At 37.9% G+C, this 17197-nt stretch overlaps 1 protein-coding gene across 8 annotated transcripts in view; it reads right to left on the bottom strand.

Annotated features, from left to right (window-relative positions):
- LOC118269671 (mitogen-activated protein kinase kinase kinase 4) overlaps positions 1 to 17197 on the bottom strand; it is a 44281-nt gene that overhangs the window by 10652 nt on the left and 16432 nt on the right. For 4 of the 8 annotated variants that reach the window (XM_035584891.2, XM_035584892.2, XM_035584896.2 and 1 more), the window contains exons 3-13: positions 9489 to 9580; positions 6838 to 6974; positions 5723 to 5950; positions 4945 to 5105; positions 4374 to 4480; positions 3735 to 3922; positions 2916 to 3055; positions 2238 to 2413; positions 1477 to 1678; positions 871 to 985; positions 214 to 332 (exon numbers count right to left, since the gene is read on the bottom strand). In XM_035584891.2, the coding sequence (XP_035440784.2) occupies positions 214 to 332; positions 871 to 985; positions 1477 to 1678; positions 2238 to 2413; positions 2916 to 3055; positions 3735 to 3922; positions 4374 to 4480; positions 4945 to 5105; positions 5723 to 5950; positions 6838 to 6974; positions 9489 to 9580 (1665 nt within the window). The remainder of the gene's footprint in view (positions 1 to 213; positions 333 to 870; positions 986 to 1476; positions 1679 to 2237; positions 2414 to 2915; positions 3056 to 3734; positions 3923 to 4373; positions 4481 to 4944; positions 5106 to 5722; positions 5951 to 6837; positions 6975 to 9488; positions 9581 to 17197) is intronic. The other 4 variants (XM_035584893.2, XM_050706733.1, XM_050706734.1 and 1 more) reach the window with 2 other exon arrangements.

Raw genomic sequence — 17197 nt, 5'->3', positions numbered from 1 at the left:
ACTTCTACAGTCAGTCAGCCTCACAAAGTTTAAAAGGCCTTAGCACAGATTAAATCTAATTCAGTTACTTTTTTCAAATAGCTACGATAGACAAACGGTAAAATATAATTAATTTAATATGTTTCAGCGTTCTAATCCTTAAAAAATACTTATGAATATATTTTCCTGCTAAATTAATTAGCTTCTATTCTAAGTAGTATTCTAATTACTGACCTCCTTAGTTCATAAGTCTTCATCTCATCCTCATCATGTGCGGAGTCAGGTCGCTCGGTACCTGGCTCCTCGAATACTTCCTCCGCCTCATCCTCGATGTAACTCTCCGACTGTGCCATCTGTAAAAGATTGCAATTATTTTCTAAGTACAACTATAAAACCTCCATAATCTGCATAGATTATTTACAATCTTTTCATGAGGGAAAAATTAGATAGTAAAGTGTCTTTCTTTCAAAAATCTAATTACAACAATGACATTTCTTAAAACAAATGTAAGTGAATGAACGCACAACACACACAACGTCACGTCTTTTTATCCCCGAAGGGGTAGGTAGAGGTGCACATTACGGCACGTAATGCCACTATACAATGTACACCCACTTTTCACCATGTAATAGGGGTGAGCCTATTGCCATATACTGGGCATACTCCGTGACTCCGACAAATTCAGTGGTAGCAACCACTGATTTTTTTTAAAATCGGTTAAAAGCTTAACACTATAATACTTTGCCCGACCCGGGAATCGAACCCGAGACTCCTTGTCCGGCAGTCACACTTGACTTGACCAACGAGGCAGTCGAGTGAATGAACGATGTAAGTAAATTATCAAAATCGGTGCATCAGTTTAGTAGAAATAGTGTAACAATATATACTAACGTCCGGTTTCTCGAGCGTGAGGTAGACCTTGTCGAGCAGGTTGAGCCGCATCTTGTAGATGAACATCATGCAGCGCCGCACGCCCTGCGTCTTCAGGATCTCCTGGTGGTAGTCTCTGGCAAAACCAGGAGGTATACGGTCAATAGGTGAACTGAATATTTCATACTATTGACACTATTTAATCTATAGGGTCAGGTCAAATCAGTTTTTCTTTTTGAAAAGTGGTTAATTATGGGTTTATTATTAAATATGATATAATACTTTTCCCAATCCGGTACCCTTAGTATAAATTAGCTTTACTTGAATAAACCAACCAATCACAGTGCCGAACGCGCTCTCGTTTCGATTACTTTAGACGTAAAGCAACAATCATATTAAGGGAACCTCCTCAATACATATTCTGAAAATTATTGGATTTTGTGAGGTTTCAGGTATTTGGCTAGGCCGTTGTGGCGCGCAAGTTTCTTACGAATGAAGTCCTGTTGTGACTTGAAACCGGTAGAGCTTTTCTCAATTTTTTTCGTTAGAGCTTTTCTCTAGTATTATTAATTATTCCTGCGTAAAACGTAATTTTAACAAATTTTAGTACAAAATATAATAGTTTACCTGTAAAGCGACACCTTGCACTTGTCAAGCAGCCGCATGTGCGTCAATTCAGCTAGCCCCCCAATCTCGAACGCGTCGTTAGCGACGGGGGGTCCCTCGCTGGACATGTATCCGCTCTCGTTGGACGCGTGGGGGTCCCCCCAGCGGTTGGGGGCTGCTAAGTCCGGGGTGCCCAGTCCGTTGCAGTCTGGTAGTTCTATTTCTGTGGATATTTATTTATTTATTTATTTATTTTATTTTATTTTTATTTATTTTATTTATTTTAGGCTTTTCAACAATAAGTACGCTATTACATTATTATTTGTACATTAATTACTTACATCTAAGCGCCTCATCACTTAAAGAAAAGCACAGCATGCAGTAATATTATGTTTTGTTGTAGAATTTTGCTTTACCTATGTTAACAAACGTGGGAGAACTATACTTCTGCACAAATGGGACGATTTGATCAGAGTGATACCACGGCCTCACAGAAAACCAACGTGAAACAACGGTTGAGTTATGTCATTGTGTGAGTGAGGTTACCGGAGGTCCAATTACAATTCCCAATTTTCCCAATTCCCCAACAACCATTAAATTCCTAATCCCCAAAAGGCCGACAACGAACTTGTAACGCCTCTGGTGTTTCAAGTGTCCATAGGCGGCGGCGATTGCTTACCATCAGGTGATCCGTCTGCTCACTTCCCATAAAATTTCGTGACCACGGACTAGTTAAACCGTTGGCAGAAGCTAGTCAATCATAATTTTCAAAATCAACTCACTACAATCATCAGCACTATCAACTTCGTCCACCGGTTTGTCGCCGTCCCCATTGGTGGCGGGGTCGGGCTGCGCCTGCGCAGTGCCCTCCTGCGACTGCGCGCTGTCGCTGCTGCTGGAGTCGGACGGAGTGCTCACGTTGAACCGGACCTGGCACGGACGGCTCTCCGACGATTGTCTGAGGGATAAAAGGTTACTCTATAAGAATGGACGATGTAATGGTAAAAGGCAAAGAAAGACCTACTCATTTCTCTTGTGATAAACTTTGTTTTTTTTTTCATAAAAACTTTATCCCACACTAGGATTTCCTCCTGTATTAAGGGTGTGTTTACGAACATACAATTTCATATGCATATGACACCTAGAACCCGAACAACAATTTGTGGATCACAAAGTGTTGCTCCGAGCGTGAACCGAACCCGCTACACGTTGCGCTGTAGCCAGTTGCCTAGCCAACCGTGCCGTCATTAGAAAGGTAAAGGTAGTACTACAATCCATATAATTGTTTTTTAATGAAGATCCGAAGATCGGGTTTCATTGGCATGCTATTAAAGTAGCCTATGTCTAGCAGGAAACTTAAAATAGGCTTATAACGATGGAATCATGGGAAGAAGCCGATAGGAAGGTGCTAAAGGTGATGATGTTTAAAAAATAATGTCTAAATGTATGTACGATGGTACCTGCTGATGCTGGAGTCGACGGAGGTCCGTTGCTGCGCCTGCCTGCGCTGGCTCTTGAGGCGGATGGAGCGCAGCATGCGCCGCATGGCCACCAGCTTCAGACGCATGTGCAGCGCCGTGTTGTACCACAGGCACATCGCCTGCGGAAGGAATATAATACTTGTTCACAAGGATATAAAGTTCACTTTTGTAAAACCACGATTGAAAGATATTTATGTAGAAATGTCTTTACTGAAGTTTTCTTAAGGATTTGCAAAATGCATAAATGATAGGATGAAATATTAAATTAATTATTATGTTATCGGCTTACTCACGTAACGTTTTGACGAGGAACTCGACTAGTAGTACACGACGCGGCGATTGTCGCACTGCTACAATCGCCGCGTCGTGTGTTGCGTAATGCTGCTCATGAATATGAGCCTCTAGCATGGCTTGAAACTAGTCGAGTTCCTCGTCAAAACGTTACGTGAGTAAGCCGATAACATAATAATTAATTTAGTATGTCTCACGAAAGTTATAACGAAATATTAAAATAAATAACACACATAAAGCCAATGGCTAAATCGTTTTTCATAACTACATACAAGTCAAAACACATAGTATGTACTGAGTGTGTTTTTTTTTACCTATTTTATTGTGGTGCTTTATTATGCTTTTAATTTTATATTTTTTTATTTTGTATGTGTTAATATTAATTGGTTTTAAACCGTCTTAACAAAATAACATGAACATCATGAATAATTGAAGTCAACATCACACAAAACAATCATAACCACCAGCCAAACATACTAAATAATCAGAAAAGTGCTCAAAACTTACCTTAACCCTATTCTGGAACAGCGGAGTAGCGACCAACGGGTGCTCGGTGGTCATGTTCCTGGAGGAGGGGTAGAGCGAGACGGCGCCGTAGAAGGAGTCCAGCAGGCCCGCCACCTCCCGCATGGCGCGGCCTATTGCGCCCGCGCACAGCTCGCACGAGAACGACAGGCAGCCGAACTGGGCCTCCTCTGAGAATGTATAAGAAATATACATTATATTATAGAGCAAAACTGTACAAGGTAAAAGAGAATAAAAGCAAGATCTATCTTTAAGGGGTTGTTTGTTTCCTCACAAGCTGATTCGCGAGTTGCGAGCTGAACTTGAACATGTTTTCTTCATGTGGTAGTAAACACCCACAAGCCTTTTTAGAGGGGAATCATCCAATGCCATCTCCCGCCTTGGGCGAGGCGAGAAGTCATGTCAGACTCTTACTAACTAAAAATCACCCGTTCGTACTCCTGCTTTTCGAGCCGGAGTAACCCGCTAGGCAGTCCGCAATAACACTCACATCCACAACCCTAAAGGAGTTTTGGCCATGATCCATCTTCCCGATTTCATAAAAAAAGGTCTTTACTTCACGTTCTATATGAAGCAGATTTATTACTAATTCGAATATTTAAAGCATCGACAATAAGTTACCTTCGCTGGGCTCGTCATAGTTCTCCTCGGCAGTGAGATCCTCTTGTGACTTGATGGTGTCGAGCGTGCGCTTGCTGTTCGCCCGGCACGGGTTCTTGTTTATAAACCTGGAAAACGATACAGCAATAAATCATTAGTAAGTTCTAGGTACCACCACCTAAGAAAACTAGTAACCTAGAAACTAGGAAGATATTATCATCGTTTAAGAATATTCCTTACTCTTAATCTTTCAACCAGATAAAACTTAGTAGGAAATAGTTTTTGTCATACAGGGCAGTTACCAATAGACATTCTTGCTAGAACAGCTTGATGTGTGAAGAGGGAAAACATGCAATGACTTCTCCCGCCCTGGGCGAGGCGAGAGGGAGTGTTCCACTCTTACTGACTACAAACCATCCCGTTCCTACTCCTGCTTTTCGAACCGGAGCCCCCGTTACCCGCAAGGCAGTCCTCAGCTCCAGCTTTGCAGATCATAACATTTACACGTACCTCTTTATTTGATCTCAAATCAGTCATCCACTTTCAGCTCCAGCATACTTTTATAGTATTATCATAAAATGTGATAACAAACCTATATTCAAGGATATTATTAATAATCTTGGGCACGACGTTCCTCTGCGCGCACAGATACGCGTCCTGCTGCGCCAGGGTCCGGCCAGATATCTTCGCCTGCAGCTCCAGCCAGATCAGGTCCTTCAGCTCATTCTGCCAGACCTGTTCCTCGCGGCTTATCTGCAAGAGTACTGATATTACGACCTTTTTGCAAGTTGCGCCATATTATGTAAAGTCTTAGATTATTTGATTTGACTTGACAACTGATATTATGAGTCAGATGTTTATTTTTTGTGGATATTGCTATAAAAAAATATTGAGCAATAGAAGTATTCCTGTTGTTTGTTACTGAAATCTTAAGTCTCAATTAAGCAGAGGTCGATGATCTGATTATTGATATTTAAATCGCTAATCCTTGGATTACCGATACAATCAAGAATATGTTGGTCAAGGAATCTGGAGATTTTGGACTTGATTTTCTGATAAGTGAGAATCGAAAAAGAGGACATAATATAACTCCAAATAATTTGGAATACAGGCAGGAAGAAGAAATGAGAAAGAAAACAGATAATTTATTGTGTCTGCAATTTCATTAAAAAGTTAAGAGTTCAATGCATATTGGAATAAAAACTTCAATTTGCATACTACTTACTAACAGCAGCTTCTAACTCCAGAAATAGAGAAGTAGCATAAGTACCTCCAGGATTAGTATCTTCAGGAAAAAAGTTAGAATCACGAAGATTTACATTAATGTGGACAGTAGGCCAATTCTACACTACTGGTGCCATAGAACATACATTACTCACGGCTCTCTTACAGCCCTTCTCGATGTTGCCCATGTTGATGAGGAGGCTGAAGGTCTTGTGGAAGCTGACGCGGGAGGGAGGGAGGTCCTCGTCGCCGTCACACCGCCAGCGGTCCTCTGTGTCGGCCGACAGCGAGGGCTCCGGGCCGGCCACCTCGCGGTGCTTCGGCCGGGACGTCAGCGACATGAAGCGGCTGCATGACTCCACCTGCGAGTGCAACTACATCCTTCATGCTGGAGTACGAGTACAAGGAGGTGGACTTCGTTTGTGGAAGATACAATACAAGAACTACAACTTGCTATTCCAAGAAGGAATGGGGAATCGATAACGTTAATTCTTCGCCAGTTACTCTACTATGCCTGTGTTTGTGAGGACCTAGTGTCAAGCACAATTGTAGACTTTGTCTTAATTATTTTATCATCAACAACCCAGGGCCACTTTAAGGGTGTTCCTGTAGAGGTCTGCGAAGTCATGAGAGAGTTAGACGATACATAATTAAGTCCTAAATCGTGGGAGTTCAATATTTGTATAACTCAAAAAAGAAAAGACAGACTTTCGAGACAGATTTTTAAGGTTGTTTGTTTTGTTTAACTCATCTCTGTCTTCAATAACAGAATAATGATTAAAAAAAATACTATAAGACCATACTTTTTACACATACCACAGTAGGTGAAACAAAGTTTAGGAACAGCTATCTATCTATCTATCTATCTTTATAATATAAAAATAAGTCGGCTTTTCCTTCCTGACGCTATAACTCCAGAACGCACGAACCGATTTCCACGGTTTTGCATTCGTTGGAAAGGTCTCGGGCTCTGTGAGGTTTATAGCAAAGAAAATTCGGGAAAAAGTCGAGAGATAAGCAGGAAAAAAAGGAAAATCTTTTGTGGCGAGACGAAGTTCGCCTGGTTTGCTAGTCTATATATATAAAAATCAATTGCTGTTCGTTAGTCTCGCTAAAACTCGGGAACGGCTGGACCGATTAAGCTAATTTTGGTCTGGAGTTGTTTGTGGAAGTCTAGGGCAGGTTTAAAAGGTGAGAAAAATATGTTTGAGGCTGTACGAAGTTTGCCGGATCAGCTAGTTTGTATTATAAATAGACTTACTAGCGTGGGCACGGCGGTCATGGGGTTGGGCGAGGGCAGCGAGTCTGCCCTGATGTCCTGGCTCATGTCCTGCTTGCTGTCCCGCGCGCGCGACCTCAGCAGCTTCAGGCTGCTGCGCTTCTTCGGCCGGTCTGGCACTGGAATATTGAAATACAACATGTAACATTCTTTTTTTTATTTTAAATTTTTATTAGGGCTTTTTTACCTAATAGGAACATGACAGCCCCATTATATGATACAAAATATAGTACATAGAAAGCAGCTAAATCATATTAAGCTTGCCCTTAAACTTAAAAAATAAATGGTCAAACGAAACAGAGATCTAGCCTCGGGTGATAATGGAGATATGTAACATTCGTGTAATATATTAAAACAAGGCACACTGCACTATTTATTTATAGTATAAAAATAAGTGTGGGGTTTCCTTCCTGACGCTATAACTCCAGAACGCACGAACCGATTTCCACGGGTTTGCATTCGTTGGAAAGGTCTCGGGTTCCGTAAGGTTTATAGCAAAGAAAAATCTGATAACAACAGGAAAACAGGGAAAATCATTGGTGGCGAAACGGAGTTCGCCGGGTTTGCTAGTACTTGATAACTCTAGAGCAATGTGTAAGCACTGTGTACGCAACATTATTCTCTAACAAGAATAAGTAACGCAAAGGTACCGGTTACCGACCGGCCTCCTCTATCCGACCATTTTAGTTTATTTACGCTAATTTGTGTATTTATCGCGCGAAAGTCTTGAAATACGCCTTATTCAATACAATAATTCATCATTCACCTTCAGTCAAAACTTGGGTTTGTGGGGTTAACGCACATTCCGACTGTCCTGCGAAATATAAAAAAGGTGCAGTTTGCGTAAATTTTCATGCGAAAAAAACATAAATCAGTGAAATAAAAGATCTCGATTTTGACGATGATCACTCGGGTAAACTAAGAATGTATTTACTTTATGTGATTTATTGGTTCATTGAGTCCTTATAATTTCAATATGCATACAGAAATTCCATGTTTTTATAGATTTATCGATAAATTAATGTTGGACGGAATAAGGAGCCCTACAAAATGACGACGTACCGAATACCGACCAAATTGGTCGGTAAACGGAATTTTAAGGTTTATGAATGACACTAATTTTCTGTAACGTGGGTTGTTTTAGGAGTGTTTTGTGATTAGTTTCTTATTCTTAAAGCTATCCTTAGATATTAGACCGGTATCCGACCTATGCTAACTATAATGGATTCTTTGTAATTTACGTTTCAAATTGACATATTTCCGATATATTTACGATTCCTTCACAAAGACTTGCTAGAAGTAAACCTTTATATTTTATGTTTATTTCGAAGAATTTCATGAATACGATATTGTTACAACTTAATAAGTAATAGTAGAGTAGAAAGTAACTAAAAAAATGGTATAAATTTCAGTTAAGACGTTTTATTATACAAATACAGGTTTGGTCGTAGTCTGGATACGATTTGTTTCCCTGTCCCTTGTTCCGACTAACTAAGGGAATATAGGTTTTGGTGTTTTTTTTAAATTACATGATAAGCACATCATCGGTAAGTCATCGGGATGAACGACAAAAACGTTAGTAATAGGTATAGTACTTGTACGTAATACCTACGACACATAATGTTCCGAAAATAACTACGGAGGTTTATTGTACCTACAACCTACAAGTAGTAAAGTAAATAAAATAAGTACCTACCATATGTACGATACATAGTATGTAATGTATAGGTAGATACATACAAAAGTTTAGTCACGAATTTACCTAATTACGTATCTTAACAATAGGTATCTACCTATAGGTACTTAAAGACCATTCGCATTTAACCAATACGAACAATTTCTTTATTAGGCATAATAAATTAAGATCGACATGGTGTTGGTAAATCTTATGCTGAAGTACTAGGAAACTTAATTAAAAAATAAGTAACTACCTACACGGTAGGTTGAAAAGTAGGCGTCACATTGTATGTTCTCTGCTTACATCTCCGAGTATTAAAAAACGTAATGTTTTGTTAAATTTTAAAATTCATAATCGTAATTTCAGTATCGAATCCAAAAACAATGCGTGAATAGTTTTAGAAAGATTGTTGTTTTACGAATTTCTACTCTACTGCTAAGATATAGAGTTGATTTTACAATGTGCGTTTGGGTCGGTCGGAATTAGGTTCCTGAGGAGTCGGTATCACGGACATCTGTCGGCAGTCGGTTGGTATACGGGGACTTTAGTATTTTTCCAAGCGTAAGAGTTTAAATCGAAATATAGGTACAAAATAGTCGTTAAAGGGCAAAATAATGAACATATTTCTCATTCATAGTTAATATACTTTCGGAAAAGCATTTTTTACTATACGATCTTGAATATTTTGTTTATCTTTTGGAGGATTTTGTTCGCCGCGCCGATCACCGGACGGTATTCGGTGCATTTGCGTTACCCAATATTATTTATTTCTTAATAGAAAGTTCGCGTTAAAAAATTAAAAACAAGAAGTTTGACCGCCGTACTCAGAGTCATTTAATGGTTACTTAAGCCAGTCCTTAGTAATTGTTTTCGGAACAAAATCATTAGTAAGATTCATTTGAGTAATAAATAACCATCCAATTTATTTTTCTTGACGTTTAACTGTAACACTTACTGGGAGAAGTCTGGTCATAGGTTGGATAGTCCACGACGTCTTTCTTCTCGCGGAGCAGGCGCTGGAACCCAGGAGTGGCATCCAGGTGGTTTCTGGAACAAACAACAACAACTAATTAGTCTCATTTCAATTCACACACACACACACAAATTCAATAAACTCAAACAGTATCAAAGAGACACTTTAATACAAGAACAAATTTTGAAACAGTTTTAATTCAACAAAAATCTTAACACAAGTCATATTTTAAAGTTCATCATTCAGGATATTAGGATACTATTAATTCTAATTAAGGCAATAATCCTTATACTTAAATCACCTTAACTCATAATCCAGCATGTTCCAACAAACAATTTCAAAAATTTTAAGTCTACTATCAAAAACGTGAGATGTGTATCTCCTATCAATGGCCACTAGCACACTAAACACTACAAAATGACTAGTTATATTATATGTAGATAAGGTAATAAAACAGCCTACGTCATCGTTAATGACGTAACGAAGGCTGCTCGACACCGTCACACATAGGTACCATGATGTAGAGCAGTCTCGATTTCGTAAAGCGAAATATTGCATGTCATCCATTGACATTTGGAACAGTGTAAATATATTTATGGCGGTCACGATTTTCATGTGGGGGTGTGACTGAGTCAAAAGTAATATTTTACACAATACAGTGTCGTTAGAGAGGCCTTAAGTGCAGCAGTGGACGGAAATGGGTTGATGATGATGATAAACGCTTTTTTATGAGCAAAAATGTAATAATGACTGATAATTTTACATTGACTATTTTATTCGGTCAAGATGTAAATCTCATATCAACAAAAAAAAACTATTCAGTAGCGACAATTTTAAAGGCAATAATTACATCATCAGCTTCTGCCAGCGGCTTCACCCGCGTTCACGTGGGATAAAAAGTATCCCCTACCCAAGTCAACTTATACCCACCCTATCGTAGTTTTAGCGAAATTCAAGGGCAAACATCCAAACAAACAAACTGACATTTATATAGTGTGATCTAGAATTTTAGATATGCATATAGATTTAATTGGACCTAGACAAGTGCCCTGTGCCCTTTCCCAGCATGCAACCTGTAAAAAACCTCCAATTAGAAGCACTTTAGTTACCACGCAGTACCACCGTGATACGTTTTTGTGTTGTCATCATTATTACCCGACTGCGCCAGAAGGAGGGTTATGTTTTTCGAGTGTATGTATGTATGTATGTATGTATGTATGTATGTATGTATAATTGTTTGGCACGCTCTGCAGCCTAAACGGCTTCATGGATTTTGCCTTGTGAGGTGTCGTTAGATTCGTATTTACTGTGAGAGTGACACTGGATATATCAAAATAGTAAAAAAAACAAAATGGCGGATTTTTGGCGCCAAATTCGATTTTTTCTCACTCTCTAGCCTAAACGGCTTGATGGATTTTGACTTGAGAGGTGTCGTTAGATTCGTATTTACTGTGAGAGTGACACTGGATATATCAAAATAATAAAAAAAACAAAATGGCGGATTTTTGGCGCCAAATTCGAATATTTCTCACTCTCTAGCCTGAACGACTCGATGGATTTCCGCTTGATAGGAGTCGTTTGATTCGTATTTACTGTGAGAGTGACACTAGATATATCAAAATACAAAAATAATAAAACTAAAAAAAATAAAATAAAAAAAGGTAATTTAAAAAACTAAAAAACCCGACTGCGTTTCTTTATAATATTAAAATGAAAAAACCCTAAAACAAGAAAGTCATCGTAAAATTTAAGCAGTCGGGACCCATTCTAGAAAGCAAGCTGTATGTGCCCTCACAAAGTCTTCATATTTAGAATGGGTCCCGACTGCTTAAATTTTACGATGACTTTCTTGTTTTAGGGTTTTTTCATTTTAATATTATAAAGAAACGCAGTCGGGTTTTTTAGTTTTTAAATTACCTTTTTTATTAACTACCTTTAGCAATAGTCTTAGAACGAACCGGTAGAATAGCCGGTACAGTTCAAGGCCCAATATTTTTTTCCTTAAGAGGTTATTAAGACGCATCGCGAGTTCTTTGGAACTTCGCACTAGTATACAAACAATAGCGCTTTGATCAGATCGCTTGCAAGCGGTCCGGCTTCAGATATGGCGCGGTGACTAACATCGTCTATTATCTATAACAAGCGTTTTATCGTAATGTAACTAATTAGTCTGGTGGGAGTATGGATATGTGAGCTATGTACTCGTATGACGTCCATGTATTGTGTTCCTTATTAGATTTGCCCAATGATTTATTCAGATACTGTGGGTGCTCTTTCACTAGATATGTACTATGTAGCTATGCTACTAAGCTATGAAACTATGTGACCGTTTCCACTGATACTCAATTATGTAGCTAAGATACGCAGCTCGAGTATGCAATGTATCGATAGTAAGGAAGCCATCCATAGCACATATCCATAGCACGCAGCTATAGCACGCATCTTTCCAAATAAAAAACATAACTGCGTTTCCACCAGTGCTGAGCTATGTGTACCTCCACAACAACGTAGCATAACACATGACTGATGGAAGATCCCCCTGAGTCTTGAATCCAATTACAATCAATTGACACTGATATTGTGAAATTTCGTACTCTTGAGTTGCAACACTAGCGCCTATTGCATCCGTATTGCGTGGATATTGAATGAACTAAATGGTATTGAGTTTGGATTTATATTCCGTACTCTGATTGCTATTTTTACAACTACGGTTGGGGTTATACAGTTTTAACTATGTGAATATGTTGTATGATTTTATTGGATTAAAATTGCAATGACATTAGGATTGGTTTCAAGATTAAGCGCCCTGAGAACTGCTACTAAATTGCTCGAACAACGGCTTGAGTCCAAGTCCTCATGTTTAGTCATGTAAAGACCACTAAGACGGATAGTTAAAAAGGTTAAAAGGCCACAATGTCTTTATTCTCAGTCGTCAATTTAAATTCCATTGAATAGCTCTATATCACTGAGTGAAAATGAATGAATCAGGCACCTTTTACAATTCCAATTCAGGAACTTTTAAATAACCCAAATTCATGTAATAAATTAGGTATGAATACCTTTTTCACAAATCACTTCATCTATTAAGTAGCGCAAACCGCAAAGGAATCAATTCAGTCGTTTTCGAGTTCATTGCGCACATATAGGCGGTCTTTGTTTTTTAATGTAAGTGATAGACAAAACTGTTATTAACGACAATTTAATAGCCTATTGAATATACTCGTAAATATAAACGTGCTACGCATTAATTTACTAACGATATTGACATTCCTTCGTTTAATGCAGGAGGCCTGTGGAATTTAGGTTTATTTCAAGTATGAGGTATACTCCTATTATCCTGTAGGAATAAGAATACAGGTTAAAATGCCAATGTGTAATAAATTGTTTCAAAAATTGTGTTAGTTGTTTCAGAGTTTTCTCGGTCCAAACAAGCAAAATATGACCCTTTATTGGAAATTTCGACCAATAAACGTTTGTATGACTGACATATTTAACCGGCATTACCATGTAGCCATAGCATGTTTATTTACCATTTACTTGTAACTAATAGTTATATCACACTAACATAGTAGGTAACATATCTATTATTGACTTCTGAACTCAAGGACTTCAGTTCAATACGGGCCCAGCATAGTACAATTTAAATTATTGTGGATCATACAAAGAGTTGCTTCGTGCGGGAATCGAATCCGCTACACGATGCACGGCAGCCAGTTGCCCAGCCACCGCGACAACCGTGCAGTAATAAATGCTATGCAATTTCGAATTCTCAAAGCACGAATGAGAGATTAATAACTCTGGAATTGTGCCATTTATTACAAGAGACTAAACTATAAATAACTGGCGAAAATTATGTATTTCATTTTCATACTATGTCAAGAAGCTATACTGCGTAATTGTGTAAGAATTTCATCAGACCGGAATTTGCTCCCATCTATCAAGCAAGCAAATTGAAGCAAGAATATTGAAATATTTCTCGCCTATACATGTACATAGAAATACATAATGTAGGTACTTAAGTAACTTAAGTGTGAGTAAACAAAATGACTAGGTTATTATTCTTGCACACGTTGCTAACTCATGATTGAGAAGAAATCACTAGCGTTTAGGAGTGTAAATGGTTAAAATCAACATAAACCATTATAATCATTTAAAATAGTTAGTTACATGTGAAAAAAGAGATAACTACTCGTATTTGGCATTACATTATTGTCCAGTTTTGCAGATATTTACGTCGATATAATCAACATACATAACAATATTATACATAATTATTTGTTATCACTTAAACCGCTGCGAACCGCTTCGCCAATGACATTGAAATGTAATGCATAATGAGATGTTATGTTGAACGATTTGTTTCAAAAGTATAAAAACCACATCGGCATGACAGATCTCTCCTGGATTCAATATAATCCTTCTTTAAATAGATAGGAGGATATGCCATAATCTCCGCGCTTGGCAGATTCAGGGTTCCTTTAAGGCGCTTGTGTGCATAACTTACAGATGTTGAGAGTAGTTTACTTTTTTTTTACATTTAATGGGTCGATTTACGGATTTAGTGAGGTAAAAATCACACACAAAGCTTCCCTTTTTTTTTCAAAAAAAGGTGAGTTCAAGTTTATCAGAGTGTTGCTGGTTGCTGCCCAGTACCCGGTATCATTCAAATGTGTAGAAAACTCTTAGAAAACTTATTACACTGGCGGTAAAACAAGGTATGATGATAAATGCTCTACACTAAAGATATTTCATCCCATTTCTTAAAAGATCATTACCTAAGTGCAATGTTCACATAGAATAACTATTATATACATTTTATTTATAGATGAGTGATAAGAACAAGCTATGTTTATCAGCGAGCACAATGATTGCACTTTGGTCGATGATTAACTGCGTATTAACTACCCATTACATTCAGACAGACAGACTTTATGCAAATTATACAGTAGGTACATTACATAAATCTATACATTTATGGCACTTCTTTATTACGTATTATATTTTATACCTTTGGTCAGACGTACAAATTAATTATTATGTTTGTCGGCTTACTCAATCTGAATTCTGAATATGAGCCTCTAGAATGGCTTGAAACTAGTTGTGTTTCTCGTCAAACAATTACATGAGTAAGTCGATTTATTATTATCATTAGATTATTACAAAACTTTATAAACAATTTCAAAATAAGAATTATTTCCGAAAGGGTACCAAAGTACGCCCACTTTTCGCTTGTCACATTTTTAGATCCTGTTTTGTTTTGCCAGAAACTGCTAAACGAATTCTAATAAAACTCTATGCATATAATCTTACGATCAGTGTATCTCGTTTATATTTATCACATTAAAAGACATTGGCCCATGAAATGAAGAAATATATCTCGTTAAAGATAAAAGGAGATATCGTTGATGATGTTTATCTCGAAATAGAATAAAAAAAGCTATCTAAATACACGTATCCAGTAACTTAAACAATGTACCTAAATAAACATAGGTGTACTGTCTTTCTCTACCCACGTTACACTGACGTGGCTGTCCCAATCGGACTACACAATACATAATAACGCAATATGTTCGCAAATTATATAATAATGGTGAAATATTTACACAGTGATACATAACTATAGCATATTATGTATCTGTATTATCGGTTACCTGATCCGATAGATGACCGGGCAAGATACTGTTAAAATAAGCAATCTGCTTGTCATTAATGTTTTTATTTAAAACTTATATTGCCTATTGGCGGCTCGTCAAAAATAATTGGTTGGCGCGATGGCTGTGTGGCCGGCTGGGGCGCAACGTGTATCAGGTTCGATTTCCGCACTACTCTTTGTATGATCCACAAATTGTTGTTTCGGGTCTGGATGTCATGTGTATGTAAACTTGTATGTTTGTAAATGCACCCACGATACAGGAGAAAATCTATTGTGTATCTTAGGTTATAAGCAGGCCACTTTCTAATCACTTCGTAGGAACAGTAAAAAATCGAAACAAGATATTAGAAGTCTCTTCGCCAAATTAAACAAAACATTGTTTTTGTAAACATGCGTAAAGTCAATGTACGACAGCATACATTATTAGTATGTAAATTAGATTAAAATAATCTCACGGATAAACCCGAAGCAAAACATGAGGATGACGATATCAAATTACAAGAAAGAATAAGAAGATGACACGAATATTATATAATTTCCCAAAGAAGTAGACTGCAGGAGTCGCCTCTGAGAAAACAGAATGTATTAGTATTTTCCTCATGTCTTATTAGCCCAAGATTGTTTCCGAAATCTTAAACGATTCATTTAGAATTTGGCAACAAATCAACAGCATTTTATTGCGAACCTCAAATTGGAATGCCACGGAGATACGAACTATGTTTTTAAGAACAAGAAGAAAATGCTCAATACACGGATGCACCACTGAAACCAGTCGACTAAAAAGGGCAATCATTAAAGAAAAAAATAGCCATTAACATTTGAAACACCTGAGCTAATCAAGATGGCAATCTAATGAATAATTCACCAGATACCAGTATCAGTGGCCTACATATACATATGTGCCGGGTCCGCGGTCGATCGGAGCCGTCCGAAAACACTATGACTCATATCCTGCAAGCTATCACGTTATCAGAATGTCCGTGTTAACGATAATATACATAGATTTATATTTACATTTCGTGAGCTGCCATTTAAGTGGTGTTCTGTGTAAAAGACAGTTTTGAGCACATGTATTAAAAACTAGGTAGAGTTGGCTAACCCACTCAATAGCTCAAGAACTGCTAACCGTCTGTACTTACCTACACACTTTATTTTTTTTTAAACACGGTAAAATTCACAAGAGCAGATATTTTCCCACAAACAGTGAATAAGGTAAATAAATGATAAACTAGGCCACACAGACAACTTTACCACAAAAACATTTCATGTTAAATGTTGCCAAGACGAGACCATATAGCTCGCACTGTCAAAAAGTAATCAGATCCCGTGTAGAGCCAAGTTTCTAACCCTATACTTTTGAACTGGCGAGTCGGCCGCACGGACTTTTTGCTATTCGTCATATGGGCTTGAGCTTAAAAATCTATTCAATCTTCTAAACTCTTTCCATGCGGCCAACTCGCCAATTCAAAAGTATAGGGTTAGAAACTTGGCTCTACACGGGATCTGATTACTTTTTGACAGTGCGAGCTATATGGTCTCGTCTTGGCAACATTTAACATGAAATGTTTTTGTGGGATTTCATTTCTTTTTGTAGGTTGCTTATGATAGAAAGATAAAATGAGCGACAAATTCACCTACTAAACTACTAAATTTATAAGAAAATTGCAAACGTAATCCTAATACTTTTTATCAATGAAAATTAAAACACTAGTATCTAAACCTTTACCTACTAAACTACTAACAATTAAATATTAGGCAAATGGTTTTTTTCTCCGCGATAGCAAACTTTTAAATCACCGAAATATTCCGAAAACTTTTCATTCAACGAGACAACCGTCGACGACGTCTGCCCTCGCGCGTCTGCCCGCGTTCGAGTGTCGCGCTCGCTGACGGGCCGATTATTATTTTTAGCTACTGCGCGGGGACGAGGGGGCAGGCGGCGGCATACTATACTTACGATGCTTATGTTCAAAAGTATAGGTTGATTAATAAACACTTACCGAAGTGAAGTGTAGTAATATTATTCATATCTAAGTAC

This window comes from Spodoptera frugiperda, chromosome 30, assembly GCF_023101765.2.
Source record: "Spodoptera frugiperda isolate SF20-4 chromosome 30, AGI-APGP_CSIRO_Sfru_2.0, whole genome shotgun sequence".
NCBI lineage: Eukaryota > Metazoa > Arthropoda > Insecta > Lepidoptera > Noctuidae > Spodoptera > Spodoptera frugiperda.
Note: the sequence above shows the minus strand (reverse complement) of the source record. Positions and strands in the feature narration are given on the sequence as shown.